Consider the following 22255-nt stretch of genomic DNA (forward strand, 5'->3'; position numbering starts at 1 on the left):
ACACAGGATCCTAAGAAACTGCTATGAACAATTATATGCCAATAAATTAGACAACCTAGAAGAAATGAATAAATTCCAACATATAACCTACCAAGCCTAAATCATAAAGAACCAAAAATCTGAGTAGACCAATGCTAGTAAGGAGATTGAATCAGCAACTGAATACCTTTCAACAAACAAAAGTCCAGGATCAGATGGCATCCCTGGTGAATTCTACCAAACATTCAAAAAATTAATACTAATCCTTCTTAAACTCTTCCAAAAAAACAGAAGAGGAAGGAACTCTTCCAAACTCATTTTGCAGGGCCAGCATTACTCTGATACCAAAACCAGACAAGGATGCCACCAGAAAATTACAAGCCAGTATCCCTGCTGAACAAAGATGCAAAAATCCTCAACAAAATATTAGCAAACTGAATTCAACAATACATTAAAAAGATCACACGCCATGATCAAGTGGGATTCATTCCAGGGATGCGAGGATGGTTCAATATCTGCAAATAAGTCAGTGTGATACACCACATTAAGAAATTAAGGTTAAAAATCTTATGATCATCTCAATACATGCAGGAAAAAAAAGTTGAGAAAATTCAACTTTCAATTATGATTTTAAAAACTCTCAACAAAAAGGATATAGAGGGAATGCATCTCAACATAATAAAGGCCATATATGACAAGCCCACAACTAACATACTCAACAGTGAAAAGCTGAAAGCTTTTCCTTAATTTAAGATCAGGAACAAGACAAGGATATCTATTCTTGCCACTTTTAATCAACATATTATTAGAAGTTCTAGCCAGAGCAATTAGGCAAGGAATAAAAAGGCATCCAAATTGAAAAGGAAGGGGTAAAACTCACTATTTGCAGATGACACGTTATTATATATAGAAACTCTAAAGATTCCACTAGAAATCTGTTAGAACTAATGAACAAATTCAGTAAAGTTGGATAAAAAAATTATAAATATCAAGAAGAGAAATTAAGAAAATGATCCCATTTACAAGTGCATTAAAAAGAATAAAATACTTAGGAATAAACTTAACCAAGGAGGTGAAAGACCTGTATACTAAAAACCATAAGATGCAGATGAAAGAAATTGAAGGGGGCACAAATAAATGGAAAGATATTCCATGTTCATGGATTAGAAGAATTAATACTGTTAAAATGTATACTACACAAAGCAATCTATGGACCCAGTGCAATCCCTCTCAAAATATTCCAATGTCATTTTTCACAGAAATAGACATACAATCCTAAAATTTGCATGGAACCACAAAAGACCTCAAATAGCCAAAACAATCTTGAGAAAGAAGAACAAAGACACCATAAAATAAAGTGAAAAAACAAGCGACAAACAGGCATCATGCTCCCTGATTGCAAACTAGATTACAAAGCTAGAGTAATTAAAACAGTGTGGTGTTGCCATAAAAACAGACATATAGATCAATGGAACAGAATACAGAATCCAGAATCCAGAAATAAACGCATGCACGTATAAAGTTAATTATTTTACAAGAGAGGTGACAAGAATGTACAATGGGGAAAACACAGTCTCTTCAATAACTAGTGTGGGGAAAATTAAACTGCCACATGCAAAAGAATGAAACTGGACTTTACAAACACAAAAATTGACTTAATAGGATTTAAAGATGGGAATGTAAGACCTGAAACCATAAAACTTCTAGAAGAAAACATAGGGGGTAAGCTCCTTGACATCAGTCTCTTGGTGATGATTTTTTAAAATCTGACACCAAAAGCAAAGGCAACAAAAGCACAAATAAACAAGTGGGACTACATCAAACTGAAAGCTTCTGTACAGGGGCGCCTGGGTGGCTCAGTCAGTTAAGCGTCAGACTCTTGATTTCAGCTCTGGTCATGATCTCAGGGTTCTGGGATTGAGCCCTGTGTCAGGCTCCGTGCTCAGCAGGGAGTCTGCTTAAGATTCTCTCTCTCCTCTTCCTCTGCCCCTCCCCTCCCCGCTGCTTGCACACTCTCTCAAAAAGAAAAAAAAGAGAAAAAAAGCTTCTGTACAGCAAAAGAAACCAACAGAATGAAAAGGTGACCTACAGAATTTGCAAATCATATATCTGAGAAGGGGTTAATATGCAAAATATAAAAAGAACTGAGAACTCAACAGTAAAAAACAAAAAATCCCATTAAAAATGGGCAGAAGCTCTTCATAGACATTTTTCCAAAGAAGACAGACAGGTAGGTGGCCAACAGGTAAATGAAAAAATGCTCAACATCCCACTAATCATCAGGGAAATGCAAATCAAAACCGCCATGGGCTATCACACCTGTCAGATGACTGAAATCAAAAAGAAATGAGTGTTGGCAAGGATGTGGAGAAAGGGGAACCCTTGTGCACTGTTGTTGGGAATGCAAACTGGTGCAGCCACTATGGAAAAGAGTATGGAGGTTTCTCAAAAAAGTAAAAATAGAACTACCATATGATCCAGCAATTCCACTTCTGCGTATTTACCTAAAGAAAACAAAAACACTAATTTGAAAACATACACACCCCTATATTTATTGAGGCATTATTTACAATAGCCAAGATATGGAAACAACCTAAGTGTCCATCAATACATGGATAAAGACAATGTGATATATGTATATGTGTGTGTGTGTGTACGCCCTCTTTGTAGGGCTCACTGCCGCTCTCGTCTTTGCAGCCTCCCCCGGCCTGATGAGGAGGCGATCTTGATGCTCCCAGCTGCAAGCTTTCGTGCAGCTGGAGGGTTCTGTGAATAGCATCCTCCCCCTTGCGGTCAGAGCCGCTACCTTTCTCTCCCTTTGGTCAGCAAACAGAAGCACCCGAGATGGAGAAGAGGCAGATCAGCCTCACTCACACCATAAACTTACCCTACGTCTCTGTCCAAACAAGACAGACCTAGTTCTGTAAAGCAAGTTATTACAATACTTCTTTCATCGGTCTCTATGTATGTAGGTAAGCTTCGATGAGAAACACTACTTGTTTTGTTACAACACGAGCTTGAGAAGGAGGGATCTGACATCCTAGAACCTGCGGCATCAGAACTGACTTCCACCTGTCCTGTTGTAGGCAGCTGTGGGTCACTGAGCAAGAGGAACCTGTTTCTCAGCTCTTTCCTCCCTTCACGTGTTTGAACTCCTTTTGCTGAACATAAACACCTGACTTTCTTTCCTAAAATGTCAAGCGGTCCTGCTAATTCTCATTCTAAGCTTGCTTACCTTGAGCCTGCAACAGGGTAAATGTTGGGTATGATCTTCAGGGTGTCGTTAGAAACTTTTAGCATGAAGAGGTTACCCTGATATCTGCCAGACATTTTTTTTGGTCAAGGGAGAAAAATGGGCAACGAGAAACACACGTTGGGGCTCCAGCTGTCCTTTCCATGCTGACAGCATGCAAAGGGACAGAGTTTTGGATGTGATTGCCAAAACATAGAGGATACTGACTTTTTTCTACCCAAATAAAAAATTTAAGCTTTTTGGAGGAAAATGTTAAAAGCTGGCATAACTGTATTAAGACAATGAAATGAAGTGTACTTCTAAGTTTATAGAAATATACTGCCATCTACAGCATATTAAAAAAAAAAATCATTGCAGGGGGCGTCTGGCTGGCTCAGTTGATAGAGCATGAAACTCTTAATCTTGGGGTTGCGTTGGAGCCCCACATTGGGCATAGAGCCTACTTAAAAAAAATAAAAACTAAAAATCATTGCAGATGTTTTGTTCCCCCTACTGGAATTACTTACAACCAAGCAATCAAACACCTTGAAATTTATAAGCTCTGGTAACTGCCACAAAAAACTTCTCATTTAGGCTGTTTTGTAGCCTTTGATTTCCTCATCTGAAATTTTTTCATGTCTTAAATTTTCCATTTTTTTCTTTAAAATTCAATTTTCCCAACCTTTCCATTGGATTAATTTCAGCAGTTACACTTTTGATGTCATAAAGCTCTCTTAATTTTGAATATTTCTTTTTATACATTCCTCTTTCCATGTAGACAATCTCATCTGGGGATATTAATTACATTTTCTTTATTTCTATACTTCCTGCATTATTTCTGTTTTGAGTTCCCCCTCTCCCCCACCTGTTTGCTCATCAGGATCTCTGTCGCTGAAGAGGCTTTCCTCAAATGCTTACTGCTCCTGAGCTGTCCGCCCCCCTGAACAGCAGGGTGCCACACGCTGACTGGGGCTCGGTGGGGTGGGAGGGGTTTGCCCATTGGCAGGCTCCCCTGGGCCAGGACCAGGCCGTTCCCCTGGAGACCTCCAGCTATCAGTCTCTATAGGTCTTTTCTCTTGGGCCGGGATTTCCTCAGAAAGGAACCCTCTAATCCCCTGCTTGGAGGATATAACTTGGCTGCCCGTGTTCTGGGAGTTAAATAGGAGGACACCAAGATCGCTCTTCAGTGTGCAGACTCACTTAATCCTCTGCTTTCAACCTAACACTCTCCCTTCAGAGGAGGCCGCTCCAGATTACCCACCGGCGTTCTGCAGGGGAGGGGGTGAAGTGGTAACACGCTCTAGATGAAGAGGGTAACTAGGAGGGTCTCGCTGCTTCTTAGCAGACTTTCATCGGCTCCACCTGACCTGCCCGTGGAGATACCCATTGTCTCTCATGCAGGAGCCTCTCAGGCTCGCATCAGCTTGCTTCTGGCTGCCTCCCATAGCTTTCATTCTTCTCTGGTTTATTAAGTTACTTGCTAATTGCCCATTTGCTTTTTAGCTTCTAAAATTATTTTGTCATCTGTCTGTCATCTCTGCTTTGTTTTGGGTTTTTGGCAGTTTTTTGGTCTTGAAACCTCTGTGGTGTTTCTGTAAACAGGGATGTGGTTAGTTGACTGCCTTCAGCTGTTAGCAGCCTTAAGCTGTGCCTAGCTTCTGAGCAAGTCTGGAACGTTAAGGGCCGCGCTATGTCCGCCATCATGGGGACTCCTGCTGCAGGCAGTCTTCGCTCCATTGCTCCACAGCAGATCAACCAGCCACATTTCTCCATTTAATCCACAGGTGTATCACATAGGCTTCCGCAAGTACTCTGAAATCCAGATACACCAGAACTGTAGTAGTCCTCTGGGCTATCAAGTCCCCTTCCAAGGAAAAGGAGTAGGTCTATGGAATATCACTTCTACTTGCACACAACTAGAATCATGTCAGGAACATCATACTCAAGTGGTTTCCAGAGTCCACCTTTTTCCCACTTCAAATACTCAATTCATTTGATCATTTTCTTCTTTAGAATGCCTCAAAAATTGTAATTTGCAGTTTCATAACATAACAGCAATTGGATTTGGGACTATGGACCCGGAGATGAAACATTTATAGTTCTCCCTTACCATAGCCTCAGGACTTAACCCCTTCTTTTCCAGGCTTTTCTACCTTGTTCTGTTCAAGTATTGTGCTTCTTATAGTGTTAACTACCATTATGCATGAAATTGGACAATTCTATGGTCTGTCAACTTTACACCACCAGACAGTAGGCACATTCCTACTGTTCTTGCTCTGAAGTTTTTAAAAGCCTCTTTATTGTGGATTAGACTTGACACTACTTAAAACTCCAGGACATTGTCCTTGTTTGCTCTCTGCCCTTCTTGTGAAAATAGCTAGAAAGCATGAAGGATAAATGAAAACAAAAATGGAATGACAGTGTATCAGGACTATTTTTGGTGCAAATAACAGGAAAACTACAGCTAGTATAAATTTCACAGTGGAATTATAGAATTGGATATATCTTATACAAAGAACCCAAGGGTAAAAACACAGCTTTAGAAAGGATGGGAATGGAAACTAGAAAATCTCTAGGAACCCATGGGGTTTCCTCTCCATCTCAGTTTTTTTTTTTTAAATTTTTTTATTGTTATGTTAATCCCCATACATCATTAGTTTTAGATATAGTGTTCCATGATTCATTGTTTGTGTATAACACCCAGTGCTCCATGCAGAACGTGCCCTCCTCAATACTCATCACCAGGCTAACCCATCCTCCCACCCCCCTCCCCTCTAGAACCCTCAGTTTGTTTTTCAGAGTCCATCGTCTCTCCATCTCAGTTCTGCTTAACGCATAGGTTCTACTTTTCTTGCTCAACAGAAGGGTTAACTGCTAGTTGGCCCACTGGGAAAGCAGAAATTGTCCTCATGTTCCAACCCTACAGAAAAACTCCATTTCAATTCTAAAATTCCCAGGGAAGGAGCGAGGAAACTCTTGATTGGCCCAGCTTGGCTTAGGAGACTCATCTGAATCAACAGAGACCAGTAGAAAAAAATCTTACTGTATAAAGTGGCTGCCAGAATCCCATGGCTGGAGTGAGGATGGTAGGTAAGAAAGTGAGCATCAGCTTTTTAAGACACCTCCAAAGATGTTTAACTACAGGAGCTTTTTTAATAGGCTGAAGGCCTAGAGGACAGAAAAATAACAGCCATTCTCATTTTTCTTTCTAAAATAAACTTATGCTCAATTGCTATGTTGTTGTTACTCTGAATTGGAATAAGTATATTCCTGTATACAACACCTACCTTGCAGGTGATTCTCTGAGAAGAGCAGAGATAACGTATCTACAGTATCCAGCACTGTACTTGGCACACAGTAGCATAGTAAACACTCAGCAAATGGTAGCTATGATTTTAAATGCTAAACAAATTCATGCAATGTCAACATTTTTTCTTAAAAGACTGCTAGAGAGATTTATTGTTTCCTATAAGGCTGTTCAGCACTTCAACTGGAGTCATAGTCCAGTGAGGTTTTTTTTTAAAGGTTTTATTTATATGAGAGAGCAAGAGAGAGAGAGCACTAGCAGGAGGAAGAGGGAGAAGCAGGCTCCCCGCTGAGCAGGGAGCCCAATGTGGGGCTCGATCCCAGGACCCTGGGATCATGACCTGAGCCGAAGGCAGATGCCCAACCAACTGAGCCACCCAGGCGCCCCAATAGCCCAGTGAGTTTAATTCAAAAGAAAAACTCAGAACATAGAATACTCAATTCCATAGGATTCAAAGATATAAATCTAACTTAAACACTATCAGTTAGCTTTATCATTACCTGCAAATGGCATGAAATAAAATATATAAGCATGTGAAACAATTAACTTTAATTATAAAAATAGAATTTATTTAAATTATATACACATTTAAATACACACATGCAGAGTGCATGATACATTTACTTATTACATATGAATTTTGCTTTTCAACTACAAAGTTATGTATACAGGATAAAGAGCAGTTAAGAATTCCTAAAAAGCCCTCGTTGTATTTCTTTGATCCTAAGTCTCTTACTTGTTTCCCTCCCACGATTAGACTGGGTCTTATAATCCACACTCACATTTATTACAGCATTTTTCCCCTAAAAAGAAACTCTCGAAAGCTGTTAGTAAACCAATAGTATATCTTAAAAGTATTATCTTAGATTCAAGAACATACCATATTTAATAAAAAATTTTAATCTACTTTTTGTAGTTTATCACAGCAATACTTTATTCCATACATACAATTCCCTAGTCTTCCTACATTCCTATTGATCTTGAAATGCAAACTAGGTCACATTATTGAATGTGGTCCTCTCTTTTCTATTTTTTTGTCAGAAAGCCACCAACACTGGTAATGCATTTTTTTATCTGCCTCAGAACAGGATGTTTTGAATTATGCCAGCCTCCCAGGTCTCGATCTGTACAACTAAGATACATGCAGGTGAAAAGTAAAAGATTAACTCAATTGTGTGTCTTCCTACCACATAACCATTTCAAATAATCTTCTTAGGAGCCAAGTGAATTACATAATTGTGTTGCTATGAGAAAGAGTCCCAATTGGTCTTTCCTTTAATAAGCAACCTCCTTTTCTATATAGTTGAGAAACTGCCTGTGCAATAGCAACAGAGCACAAATAAGTGGATGACTCAACATGATAATGTAGGCAGAAAATGCAGAAACATCTCTTTCAAATGAATATATACTCAAGTTGTGTATTTAAAGAACTGTATTGAGAGGTCACTTCTGCCCTACTACTGTATTCCAAGCACCCATCACAGGGCATGGTACACAGGTGTTTAGTACTGAATGCACAGATGAATAAATGGTATGAGTAAAAAATTAGCGTATTTAACCCGAAGCTGGCTTAAAGGCTAACATTCTCCATTTCTTCACCTTTGGGGACAATTTTACTAAAAAATACTAAAAGAAAATGACAGAAGAATGTACAAATTCTTATAGGAATGATAATTTTGCATATCAAAAGATGATCACATATTAAAAATTAAATACACAGATAATTCTGAAACTGTCATTTCCGGTTTGGGGTTAATACTAAGTAAGCCCTTAGAAAATACTGGTCCACACACAGAGCACCAATGCTTCTTTCTCAGTTGAGGTACTTTATATACAGCAATAGGTATACAAAAGCTTTTGAGCCATTCCAATGTTCCCACTGCTCTGATAAATGAGAGACAAGTTGTAGGCAATATCTCTTCGCAAGTCTAACTGGTCAACTTCTATACCCTAGGAGGAAAAATACATGAATGAGTTTTATATTTCAAACTGACAACCAGGACAATTTTATGGCAAATAATAGTTTCGTAAGTATTCAAATATTAAAATTCATGATACTAAAAAAAAAAGTGTAAAACTAGGCATATACCTTGGATCTAAATTTTATTAGGTAATGCTGATTCAGTTAATCACTGTAATAACTATATCATTAAATAATTTAAAATGTCTAACCAATAAGTTAAAGAAAAAAGTCTCACCCAGAAGCAATAGCAGAATAAACTCCAGATGAAGTAAGAATTTAAGATTAAGAAAATGAAACCATAAAAGAAAAAAATTATAGTTGAATAATATAATCTTGGGTAGGAAAGGCCCTTCCAAGTATAATAGCAAAAGTAGAAACTATAAAGGAAAAGGTCAACAGATACAATTTCATTAGAAAACATAAAACTTATGCATCTAAAAAAGAAATAAATTATAACACAAATGACCAGATGGGAAAAAAATACCTATACTATATAGCAGAAAGGCGTAAGAAGGCATACACCAATTTAATAATAATATTACCCCAGGGGCGTATTACACCTTTTTTCCTACTTAAATAGCTAAGCAATGAACTCAATAGAGTAGGCTAGATCTACGTTTCTAAATCTTCCCCAATACAAAATTTTGGAGTCAACTATAAAAATATCTGCAACAATGAAAAATGATACCTATAAAGCTTAAGGAACAATACCTAAAGGTATTTATGAAATAAAGAACACAAAAGTGCATATATTTCATCAGCATAACTGTAAAAGTATGTATTCATTTGTTTAATGACTAACATTGAACAAGAGTAATACAAAACAGTTGTGAGGGCATGTGAGAATTATGAGTGCAACTTAAAAAAATTAACAATGAAAACAATATTTTTCTCCAGAAATTAAAATAAGAATGAGACTTTATTTTTTTATTTCTTATTATGTTAGTCACTATACAGTGCTCCTTGCAATACGTGCCCTCCTTAATACCCATCACCGGGCTAGCCCATCCCCCCGCCCCCTTCCCCTCTGAAATACTCAGTTTGTTTCCCGGAGTCCATAGTCTCTCATGGTTCATCTCCCCCTCTGATTTCCCCTTCATTTTTCCCTTCCTTTTCCTAATTGCCGGGAATGACCAGCATCCCCAAGGCATTCCAGCGGCAGAGTGGTCACGCAGGCCTCAGCATTCCAAAGGCCTACGCCCTTCTCTAAAACTTTCCCTCGCCTCCAGCAGCCTCTGTTACATTTTAGCAAGCCAGCTATTATGGCTGATTTCATGCTTTACACTAACCCCAACACCTAATGTCCTCCATGCTATTCCTTATGTTCCACGTGTAAGTGAAAGCATATGATAATTGTCTTTTTCTGACTGACTTATTTTACTTAGCATAATCCCCTCCAGTTCCATCCATGTCAATGCAAATGGTGGGTATTTATCCTTTCTGATGGCTGAGTAATATTCCATTGTATATATGGACCACATCTTCTTTATCCATTCGTCTGTTGAAGGGCATCTCGGCTCCTTCCAGTTTGGCTATTGTGGACATTGCTGCTATGAACATTGGGGTGCATGTGCCCCTTCTTTTCACTACATCTGTATCTTTGGGGTAAATACCCAGTAGTGCAATTGCTGGGTCATAGGGTAGCTCTATTTTTAACTTTTTGAGGAATGTCCATGCTATTTTCCAAAGTGGCTGTACCAACTTACATTCCCACCAACAGTGTAAGAGGGTTCCCTTTTCTCCACATCCTCTCCAACATGTGTTGTTTCCTACCTTGTTAATTTTTGCCATTCTAACTGGTGTAAGGTGGTATCTCAATGAGGTTTTGATTTGAATTTCCCTGATGGTTAATGATGTTGAACATTTTTTCATGTGTCTGTTAGCCAAGAATGAGACTTTAAACACAGATTATCATAGTACTAGCAACACTTTACCCTGTATTACATTATCTTAAACAAAACTACATTTATACTGGTCTTTCATCTTTTTAAAGAAATACATTAGTTACACTTGAACTTGAAAATGAACAATGGCTATATTACTCAATACTCAGGCTTTGTGTCTACCAGCTCACCCCTGTAAACCAGGGGGGCTACCTTAAGGTAACTGAAATGTTCATAACCGTAAGTTGTGTATGTCCACATGGTTGCTGATCAGGTCACAAGGCCAGAATGACAAAGATCTACTTGTTGCTGAACACAATTACATAAATACATTCAATAAAGAAAAAATACATTCTAATACATAATTTATTTCACTGTCTGGGCTACGACATGAGCTAACTGCACTTATCTATAGATGAAATGAAGTGACTCATCAGTTTTTAAAGTAAATCATACAGGGGCGCCTGGGTGGCTCAGTTGGTTAAGCACCAACTCTTGATTTTGGCTCAGGTCATGATCTCAGGGTCATGAGATCAAGCCTCACGTTAGACTCCGTGCTCAGCATGAAGTCTGCTTGAGATTCTCTCCCTCCCTTTCCCTTTGTCCCTACCTCTGCTTGCGAGCTCTCTCTAATAAATAAATAAAATCTTTTTAAATAAAAAAGCAAAAGTAAATCATACAATACCTCTACCACAAGTGGAGGGAGTTCCAGGGCCTTCTGATAATAGTGGATTGCAAGATGAATCAGCCCCAGTTGGTGAAGGCCACGGCCCAAATTATAGAATGATTCCTGGCAAGGTCCACGTATACTGAGGTATCGATTAAGAAAGGAAAAGCCCTACCAAAAAGATAAACAATTCAGTATTATAATCATTTGACAAGTACATATTTGAACCAATATATGTGCCAGGTATATCCTGTACAGAATACAATTTAAAAAAGAGACATCCTAAAAGAACATACGTCTGTAGTGTAGTGCCATATCACAGGGTAGTCAAGAGCTCTTCTGAAGATAGAAAAGATTTTTTTTAAGCTAAGGACAAAAATATTCACAGAAAACAAAGCCAATGTCACAACTGTCAAAGATCCATAATCTATAAGAACACAGGATTTTTTTTTTTGAAGGTTCCAAGTTGGCTTTTGTGACATTAGAGGCCAATAAACTTTTTGATTCACGATGTCTAAAACCTTGAGCAAAATATAAAATCTGAGCCCTTACAATAATTTTAGAAAGGTTTCTTCTCAGGGAGAAGACGCTTTCTGGGTAAATGGTTACCTCTCAGGACCTTAATAACTTCTTAACCCAAAAAACTTAAATTTTTTTTTTTCCCTGAAAGCTTCTGACTCAAAGACTTTATGGAAAAACTGGTTATTTCAGAGCACAGCTATAATAATGCAGGCTCCATGTGTGTCACAGTGTCCAAAAGCAACTTGCTTCTTTACCTCCTCCTGTATTAATTTCCCCCTTTAATGTAGCTTCAAGTTACCAGCCACAGAAAGTTACATACTGCAAAAGTACAAGTGTCCTATGTTAAGTAATTAAATAAATATATTATCTGTGAATAGAGAATATAAAATGCAACTATTTCCTGGGTGATCTGCTTTCTAATAAATGGTCACAAATTTTTCTTCATAAATAAATAAACAAATAATAAAAATTAATGAATTCTTTAGAATTAAAGCATTTTAGGGATAAAAATAATTATGTTCACTAAACAAATCATACTTTCTGCATAGTAAAAGAACCTACTTATGTATAGGAATATGACCTCTATGCCACTGAAAATTATGGTTCTCTGTTAAGTAAAGCAGACAAACTATTAGTCTCAGAGAAATACCAAATTTTAAAATGACAAAGTGCAAAAATCTGAGGAAGAATAGTAAGTAAACCCAGATGAACTACTGCAACCCAAAGAAACCTGCAAGTCACTTTATCTCTTAGGTACTATGAATTATCAAATATAAAAACTACAAAAATATCACAAAAAATTTTTAATGAAATAGAAACAAGAGTTCTTTTTACATTAAGTATGTTACATTTCAAACATTTTTATCACATTATTCAGTAAAGGGCCCAAGTATACACTGTCTATAAAATACTAAATACAGACAGAAGAAATCATAAAGGATTTTACTTTCATGGTATAATATAAAGGTAGGAAAGACAGTAAAACATATGAAATTAGTTTGCTTTTAAAGTACTCCAAAGAGAAACAAACTGGTCATGTAGCATGAAGAAATAGATTCATAAGAAATTAAAACAATTTAAGAATCATGGTTTTTACAATAAAACTTGTTTTTAGAAACTCTAATGGAAAATGTTTAACACACACAAAAGTACAGAGATTAAGACAACAAACTTTCATATACCCATCTCCTGCTGTTTGATCTCTATCTCAACCAATTAAAAACTGCTGTTTAACTATAAAAGTGATTTGAAATTTAGCTTCTAAATTACTTTGAAGTATATAAATTTTTTCCTTACCAGGCCAAAAAACTACATATTTTAACTATTTAATAATGAGTCAATCCATAAAAATTTCCTGTCAGTATTTACCAGAATATAAGTTTCATGAAGGCAAGGAATTCTGCCTGTATACTCCCTGCTATATGCCCAGTTCCCAGCATAGTGCGTGTTCATTACGTATTTAATTTAATTTTTTTTTTTTTTTAAAGATTTTATTTATTTGACAGAGAGAGAGACAGCGAGAGAGGAAACACAAGCAGGGGGAGTGAGAGAGGGAGAAGCAGGCTTCCCACCAAGCAGGGAGCCTGATGTGGGACTCGATCCCAGGACCCTGAGATCATGACCTGAGCCGAAGGCAGATGCTTAACGACTGAGCCACCCTGGCGCCCCACGTATTTGTTTAATTTATAAGTAATCCTATATTACTTAATATAGCAAAAATATCCATTAAGAGAGAAAAAAAAGCACAGAGCAAGAAGTAGATAAATTTCACAAATAAATACCCAAGAAAAGGAAAATTTCTAGATTTGTCTTTACTTTTTATTATGAAAATTTTCAAATATATAAAAGTAAAGAGAACATTATAATGAACCCCAATACCAGCTTTAACAATTATCATCATTTGAATTTAGGCTTTCTTTTAACCATTTTACTTTAAAAAACAAAACAAAAAATCCTTTACTCAATCCTGCTACTCCATTCAAGCCAACATTTTCTTTCCTTCCATAACTACTTAAAAAAACATGTCTTTAAAATGCATCAAACATATGAACATAAAAACAACACAAAAGTTTTAAAGATACAGTGGTGAACAAAACAGACTCCCTGATCTCTTGGAATTTATATTCTTTTTTTTTTTTTTTTGAGAGAGAGAGAGAACGTGCACCTCATCGTGGGGGTGGGGCCGGGAAGGGCAGAGGGAGAGACAGAATCTTAAGCAGGCTCTAGTCCACTTCTCCAAGATCATGACCTGAGCTGAAATCAAGAGTCAGATGCTAAACCAACTGAGCCACACAGGAATCCCCGGAGTTTATATTCTTATTAGAGAACACAAGCTATATAAAAAAGTAAACAAGAAAATAAAAAGGCTAATTTCAAATTGCTGTAAGAACCAAGAAAGCTTTGGGGCGCCTGGGTGGCTCAGTCATTAAGCGTGGGCTCCCTGCTCAGTGGGGAGCCTGCTTCTCCCTTTCCCACTCCCCCTACTTGTGCTCTCTCTCTCTTGCTGTGTCTCTGTCAAATAAATAAATAAAATCTTAAAAAAAAAAAAGAACCAAGAAAGCTTTAAAAGAGCAATTTGTTGGTGATGATATAAGGAAACAGTCACACAGTCACATGTTCATACATTATTGTATGTATATATTATATATATTTTTAAATGGATTTACAATAAATCAATCTTCAGGACCTAGAAGGCTGGAGGCCTCAGGAGCTCTAGAGTATAAGGATGCCTCCAGATTCTGCTCTGTCTTCTTTCTGTATGATCTGGCTGTGTCCCCTTTCTACATGGCTGCATAAGCCTTAGCCAGGAACACCACTAGATGTTGAGTCCCTGAGTGCTGAATACAGGATAGGTGCTGCGAACTCTCACCATGTATACTAAGCAGGTATTACTTTTGAAGCAGGACAATAAAAGCATTAAGTATATTCATTTTAAAAGAACATAAAACCAAGAATTGAGAAATCCAAATGAATCACCTGCACAGTAAGAGCATGTCTCCTTAATACATACTTCTGAGATGCCATGTGAATAAACGTTAGGCCTATACAGAGGCTATAGAGAGGTTCGTGGGGATGGGTGCGAAAGGCTTGCACATATTGTCCTGAAAAAAGAACAGTGATGTCAGATGGTGTGACATAAGCTTGGTTCCTTATTTCTTCATTTATTCAAATATATGTTATGGCTAAGCAGTACTGATTTTTAACATATGCAAGGTGTGCTTTCTAAAATATCAACCAGATACACATTAATTTGAATTTTAAATCAATGTATAAAATATAGCAAAATTAGGAGGATTTACCTATAAATGTATCCTGACTACAAAGATTAAATATGAGCAACTAAAAGTAACTTTCTTTTAGGCACAGCTAGACACTTCCATGTAGAATAATATTTCTAAAATAAACAATTTATCAATTGTGAGCATAAAATCTATTTTATGATCTTAAATCTATTTTAAAAGAAACAAGGGAACGTGTCTTTTGGCAAATTCTTTTGTAAAATTAATTGATCTGTCTTATAAATTCAAATACAATGGATCATGGAGGTAAGAAAAAGAAAAATAGTTTTGTTTTTTAGATTATGGGTGTTGTTTCCCAAATGTAGCACTATTTTGTTTTTCCTGAGAAAAAGATGTTTTCCTTGTTTCCATGTATTCTATATATGCAATTATTCCATGTCAAACAAAAGCTTAGCCATATGAGATAGGGGAATTTAAAAAAATTTTTAGGTAAATTTTTCTTATAAAGGGATGATCTATAATTTATCATATATAGATAAAAGCTTCCATTCTTTCCAGCTTCTATGCCAGAATAAACTGCACCACAGAATCTCTTTAGCAGCACAGATGGTAGACTGCCATTTGGACTTTCTATTTTTACTTCTATAAAAGGTCCTAAATTTAAGACAATATAAATCTCTATTTTATATTTCTTAACATTAAACAATTCCATAAAGCACACACAGTGGAGGACAGTTTCAACATCTGATGTTCAAGGTTACTGGCTGAACAATTATAAAAATACCAGCCATACACGAAGAAACACTGAAAGTATTTAAATAGCCAACATCCCAGTTTACCCAGAAGTGAACCTGGCAACACTAGCTTTTAGGCACCAAGAAACGCATGCTCATTTTAAGTTTAAACATTTGGCCAGATATTTTTCTACGTGTTTGCTTCTGATTCATTATACAGAAAATTTCAAGTGATTAATTAATTTTCCCTGAGTTTAATTAGAATTAGCAAGCACCATGTAAATAAATCTTGACATAAAGACCTGTCTCCTAGAGGAACAAACTATCAGCAAATCTTAAATCCTTTTTTTGTACTACAACAAATTAAAATCAGGTGGCAAAGCATCCACAATTAATGAAAATTATTTTAAAAGCAAGCCGGGGCGCCTGGGCAGCTCAGTTGGTTAAGCTTCTGGTTCTTGATTTTGGCTCAGGTCATGATCTCAGGGTTGTGAGATAGAGCCCTGTGTTGGGCTCCATGCTGGGTGTGGAGCCTGCTTAAGATTCTCTCTTGCTTTCTCTCTGCCCCTCCCCCAGCTCATGCATGCTCCCTCTCTTAAAGAGAGTGGGGGGCCCTGGCTCAGTCGGTTAAGCGCCTGCCTTTGACCCTGATCAAGCCCCACATCGGGTTCCCTGCTCAGCGGGGAGCCTGCCTCTCCCTCTCCCTCTGCCGGCTGCTCCCCCTGCTTGTGCGCTCTCTCTCTCTAATAAATAAATAAAATCTTCAAAATTAAAAAAAAAAAAATCAAGCCTAAGCAGGGACAATTGTGGACTTTTAAAATGAATTATGACTTACTCCAGCCTTTTGAAACCAAAGCTTCATAAGGAAAATAAATATTAATTATTATCATTGTTGCTAATAGCTACTTATTATATGTGCCAGACATTTTTAAAAATACTTTATATTAACTCATTTAATTTTCACAATAATTTATAAGGTAGGTCCAATTATTACCTCCATTTCAGAGATAAAGAAACTGAGGCAGGAAGAGGTAGAATAACTTGTCATGAGGAAGCCACTATTTAAACACAGGTAGTTGCACTCCAGAGGCCTAGCTGTTAACCACCACTCCATCCACACTTGACAAAGTCATGTCCAGGACACTTACCAAGTGCATGCTTAAAACTACCAGATACAAATGCATTGTGTCCATTTAAGACACACAGGGCATGATTATCTGGGTTTTTCAGCATTAGGCGAAGACAGAAGCGATGATGTCGTACTTCTTGGGAGTGCATGGTAACCTGATTGAAAATGTTCCAGAGCTGAGGTTTATTGACATTTTCCATTACCATTACCCTAAAATTGCAGAAAGAGGGTGAAGATAAAAAATCATGTAAAAAGAAAAACTTCTGATTTCTAAGAATGAAATCCTTCAGTGCAGCAACATCTTCCAAGGAAAAGCAGAGTGTCTCAGGGTATTTAAGCAGAAACATTTACACAAAGATTTTTCCCAGAAAATGCTACTTAAGTTAGTATTTCTATATCTTGCTTTTTCTTTTCAACAAAACTTTTAAACAACAACAAAAAATCAAATAGTTTAAATTTCACCATTTCTACCCCTGACCCTACAGCTGCAGTACAATGAATAGTGAATAATAGCTAATAATAATGTGTGCCAGACATTGTTAAAAGGCCTTATATATAATAATTCACTTAACTCTCACAATAATCCTACCAGGTGGTAGTACTATGATATCCATTTTATAAATGGGGAGACTAAGGCACAAGAGGTTGAATATATGAGAGGGGATGCCACTGAGAATCACCAATGAACTGAATTAACGAGTAAGCAACAAGAGAGTTAAAACAAAACAACTTATTAATTCTTGAGCTTAAGAGACTAAGTCAAAATAATACACGTACTCTTTCAAAGAATCTAAAATAAGCTATTAGAAAATTACCTGATATAGTTGTATGCCTTTCTGAAATTTTTGTCCAGTATTGCAGCAGAAAGACCAAAGTATTCTAGTTCTTTGCGTTTTTGCTTGTCATCATAAAATGAATAATATTCCAGTGAAGAATCCACAAGTAACTCAGCCTCCTGAAATCGGGATAGGTCACACAAGCAGTATATGGCCTTCAACAGAAGGTTCCACCAGTCATCTTTTGTCAAGACACTCGTGAGTACAGCAAATATTGCTAAAATGATGCCAGTGACAATCAGTTAGGACACTATATTTTCAGAAAGAGCAGTATTAGAAAAATTCATATTATTAATTTTAAGGTTAAATTTAATAATCACAGTCCTATGGGCCTGAATTCTTGCCAACACTCTTCTGACAATATGAGAAGTGGATAGTTGCTTGTTTACACTACTTCAATACCACCCTTTCTGCTCTGCCTAACAATCTGCAATCCCAGGTAATTCTCACTTTGGATTTGTCCAGCTACCTCATTTATATCTCTCAGTGCTAGCTAGGATATATGGTCCTCTAGGGCAGAACAAGTGTGTGTTCCATAACTGAGGTCAGATACAGGATTCTACCCATACAAAGCATTCAAATGTTTGTTTAATAAAGGACTTGAAATTCATACTTTGAGATTTGGATTGTTCTTGATCTTTTTATAATCTTAATTTTCTTTTCTCTGCCTCAATATTTCCTTCCTTAAAAATCTTGCCTTATTTGTCTGTAAGAAGCCCCCTTCTTATAAATTTGTAATTCTTGAGAAATATCGAAAGCCACAAAAATATTTTAATCTTTGACCCAGAATTCTGAGACTCTATTCTACACAAGTAGTCAAAAATATGGATATAGGGGCGCCTGGGTGGCTCAGTCGGTTAGGCGTCTGCCTTCGGCTCAGGTCATCATCCCAGTGTCGTAGGATCGGGCCCCGCGTCGGGCTCCTTACTCGGCGGGGAGCCTGTTCTCCCTCTCCCTCTGCCTGCCTACCTGGTCTGCCTACTTGTGATCTCTCGCTCTCTCTGTCAAATAAACAAAATCTTAGAAAATATATATATATGGATATATAGGCATGAAGATGCTCACTACAGTATTATCTATAAAAGAAAATTATCAGAAGCAACCATATATCAAAAAATAATAAGGGAATAATTAAAGTACGGAACTGCTATCCAATGGAATATTACACATTCCTTAATAATAACAGCTATGAAGAGAAGAGAGCAACATGAGAAAACATCTGTGAGAAAATGCTGAGTGAAAAAATCAGAGTATAAAGATGCATGTAACATAAAGAGGCCCTGTAGCCTATCCTGGTACACACCAGTGTAATGTGATCCCCACCATGAGGAAATGAACTAACAAAAAAAACCTTATGAGCCTAAGAAAAACCAACAATAGACCTGAAATGAGAAAATACTGAAAGAAAAAACCAGGTAGGATCACATATACAGAAAAATATAACTTAAGGAAATACAGTCTTAAACACATGAAGCAGAGTCTACCTTTGGATGGCCCCAGAATCCATGGACTGTTGAAATGGCAGGCCTCTGAGGCACTTATGGCTAGATTATGAGCAGCTGACCCTCATTCCTCTCCTGACTCTCCTCCCCTGCAAAACCTTGCTTAATGTTAGGTCCTTAAAATGTGCTTATAGAGATTCAGCTCTTCTGGATTCTAAAATCTTATGCCAGGCACACTGCCATGCCTGTAACAATTATTTAATAAATGTCTACTGAATTAATTAACAATGAAATAATTTTCTGCCAGACTGATACCTCCAGTTTAGACTCTTTTCAAGTTTTCTGAGTAATAATGTCACCCAAACTTACTTGATGCATTACCAACTAAAAATAGATGTCTTTTAAAATCATATTACTTGAGACTGGGTCAAAGCAATTTAGTTTCAAAGTTTCTATGACTATTTCTACATTTGTCAAAAATGAATTTAACAGAGAATGAAACATGTAATTGAAGTCACTGGACAAATACAGTAATTTATATTGCCATCTAATCTTCACAAATTTCTTAAAATAAGGTATATTTTCTTTTTAAAAAGTCAAAAGTTCTGTTTAGTTTTTTCACAGGAAGATCCAAGCAGATGTTTTCCTTTTAATTTTTAGAAGTTAAAGTATTTACATAACCTTCCTTTCTTTTTTAACATCAAATGAGTTTATTATACTTAGGGGATCTGGATTAGAAAATTTCATTTTATTTGAAAAGGGTATTATTTTCAATTAGGTTACTATCAGGTGATACTTCATGAATATTTTTTCAACTCAGCCAAATTTTATGTAATAAAGCAAATGAAAGAATTACCTTTTGCATCACAATTTGCTGTCTCTTGGTCACTGTTGTCTGATATTTTGTCTCTTGACACTTTAATAAGGTAGAGATGCCTCTCTCCAGATTTGGAACTAGATATCAAACAAACTTGGGCTCTATTCATTGCTACCTGAATTAAAGATAAAAATTTGAGATTTTTTAGTCATATAATTTCTTTTTAATATTTTATTTCTAAGTAATCTCTACACCCAACGCAGGGCTCAAACTCACAACCCCAAGATCAAGAGCTGCAAGCTCTACCGACTAAGCCAGCCAGGCGCTCCAGTGATATAACTTTTTAAAGAAAATCTATGGAGTGGGGGGGGGGCAGCATGACTGGGTGGCTCAGCAGGTTAAGCCTCTGACTTCTCAGGCCATGATCTCAGAGTCCTGGGATTGAGCCCCAGGACATTGAGCGCTGTGCTCAGCGTGGAGTCTGCTTGTCCCTCTCCCTCTGCTCACACACTCACTCTCTCTCTGAAACAAATAAAATCTTAAAAAAAAAAAAAAGAAAAAGAAAATCTCTGGGACGGAAGTATTGCAGGTGTGCCTGAACTCTTAGTAGGAAAAAAAAAAAGGCCAAAGCATTGTGTATTTAAACACCTAAAAGAGAATGAATAGACTTATTTTTTTCTTACCAGAGGAATTTAGATCACACCTTAGTAGGGAAAAAGAAGTTACATAAATTAACTTATACACACACACACACACAACTACTTACAGTCTAGTGCAAAAACGCGAGACTCAGAAATGATGTCACATGTGGAAAACATTTTTGCCAAGCGAACAATTTTGGCATGTGGTAGTGTCCAGAAGGCCAATAATTGATTATGCTATGGTTCTCGCTTTTCTAGATATGTACTCACAAAGATTTTATTTCACTTACTCTACAGTCAAGTTTACACTTTCATGTAGAACTTTAAATTACAGTTTACCCTTGAACAATATAGGTTTAAATTGCAGATTCACTTATACATGAATTTTTTATAGTACAGTACTGTAAATGTATTTTCTCTTCCTTCTAATTTTCTTAACATTTTTTTTTCTCCAGCAAGGAGAATACAGTATATAATACATACAACATACAAAATACGTGTTAATCAACTGTTCATGTTATCAGTAAGACTTCCATTCAACAGTAGGCTATCAGTAGTTAAGTTTTTAGGAAGTCAAAAGTTATACATGGATTTCCAACTGCGTTAGGGTTGGTGCCCCTAATTACCATGTTGTTCAAAGGTCAACTGTACATACCATTAACTTCTAAGTCTTCTGTCTGTATCTGACTTTCATTTTTAAAAATTTAATAGCTATAATCTATGTTTAAATCAAATTCTAAACATTTAAAAAGTCAACAATGCTAATATACAGAAAGACCATTACCCACCTTTAAAAGCATGGCTAACATGGTAAGTAAGGTGTCCACATAACCACACATTTTGCCTTGAGAAAACAGCAGAGTAGAACGATGAAGCAGTAACTTCAGTTCCTAAATAAATGAGCACATGATAATGAATGTGACAAGATTCCTTTCTGCAAGTTGTTTTGTTTGCACAGAAAAGTTTTATTTTAGAAATCAAACCTTAACATTTGCTTTATGATCTTTCACAACTTAAGATCCAATATTTTAGATACTGTAATTTATAATGTCTAACAAGAGGCTGAAACTTAAGATTCAAAATCACTTTTCAAAAAAGCTGAATTTAATACACTAAAATAAACTTTTTGGATATATGCTATAGACACCCTTAATGGAGGAAAATGTTCAAAAATATAATCTACCAAGAAAAACTTCCTGTTATGTGACAGAGTCTACCTGCTGTGCAGCATTTGCATCTTGTGCTAAAGTATCTGGATCATACATTGGTTCCAGAGCTTCCAGAGCTTTCTCAGGACGGCCCAGCTGCTGCTGAAGGGTGGAAAGTGAAATTCTTGCATCCAAATGAAGAGGGGCCAGATCAACCACTTTGCCATAGCTTTCCGCAGCACGTTCCATATAGCCTAAGGCCTTTAAACATTCTAAGATGTTAAAATAAAGCATAAATATGATCTACAGATTTGTAAGCTTGCCAAGATTATTTTTCCATTTTAAAGAAACATTACAGCAATATAAAAAGAATTATAACAAAAATGAAATGCGTATTTCTAGTACTTTAAAACAACTAACCCTTCTAGTCTCCATCTATTGACTGATCAATCTATCGATTTCTCTAACTAAATCCAAATAGCTACAAGGATATAAACAACATATACATACACTTTGGGGTTCTGCTTTATTCACTTAGCATTAAGCTTTCAACACTTCCTACGTCTTCCTTACCACTTTGAATGGTTATAACATTCAACTGATTATTTATTTCACCATACTATATGACTGATATTTAGGTTATTTCCAAATTTTTACTCTAATAAATAACACGGCAGTAAACATTTTCATGTATATAAGTTTAAAAACTGGCAAAC

The 22255-nt window shown here is 36.6% G+C and overlaps 1 protein-coding gene across 1 annotated transcript in view; it reads right to left on the reverse strand.

Annotated features, from left to right (window-relative positions):
• Nucleotides 1-7065: 7065 nt before the first annotated feature.
• The window catches only part of GTF3C3 (general transcription factor IIIC subunit 3), a 45862-nt gene continuing 30672 nt past the window's right edge, over nucleotides 7066-22255 (reverse strand). Inside the window, exons 11-18 of the mRNA XM_036107935.2 lie at nucleotides 21609-21811; nucleotides 21180-21281; nucleotides 19790-19925; nucleotides 17471-17708; nucleotides 16675-16865; nucleotides 14530-14654; nucleotides 11050-11202; nucleotides 7066-8468 (exon numbers count right to left, since the gene is read on the reverse strand). Coding sequence (XP_035963828.1) covers nucleotides 8346-8468; nucleotides 11050-11202; nucleotides 14530-14654; nucleotides 16675-16865; nucleotides 17471-17708; nucleotides 19790-19925; nucleotides 21180-21281; nucleotides 21609-21811 — 1271 coding nt within the window. The 3' untranslated portion in view covers nucleotides 7066-8345. The remainder of the gene's footprint in view (nucleotides 8469-11049; nucleotides 11203-14529; nucleotides 14655-16674; nucleotides 16866-17470; nucleotides 17709-19789; nucleotides 19926-21179; nucleotides 21282-21608; nucleotides 21812-22255) is intronic.

This window comes from Halichoerus grypus, chromosome 4, assembly GCF_964656455.1.
Source record: "Halichoerus grypus chromosome 4, mHalGry1.hap1.1, whole genome shotgun sequence".
Lineage (NCBI taxonomy): Eukaryota > Metazoa > Chordata > Mammalia > Carnivora > Phocidae > Halichoerus > Halichoerus grypus.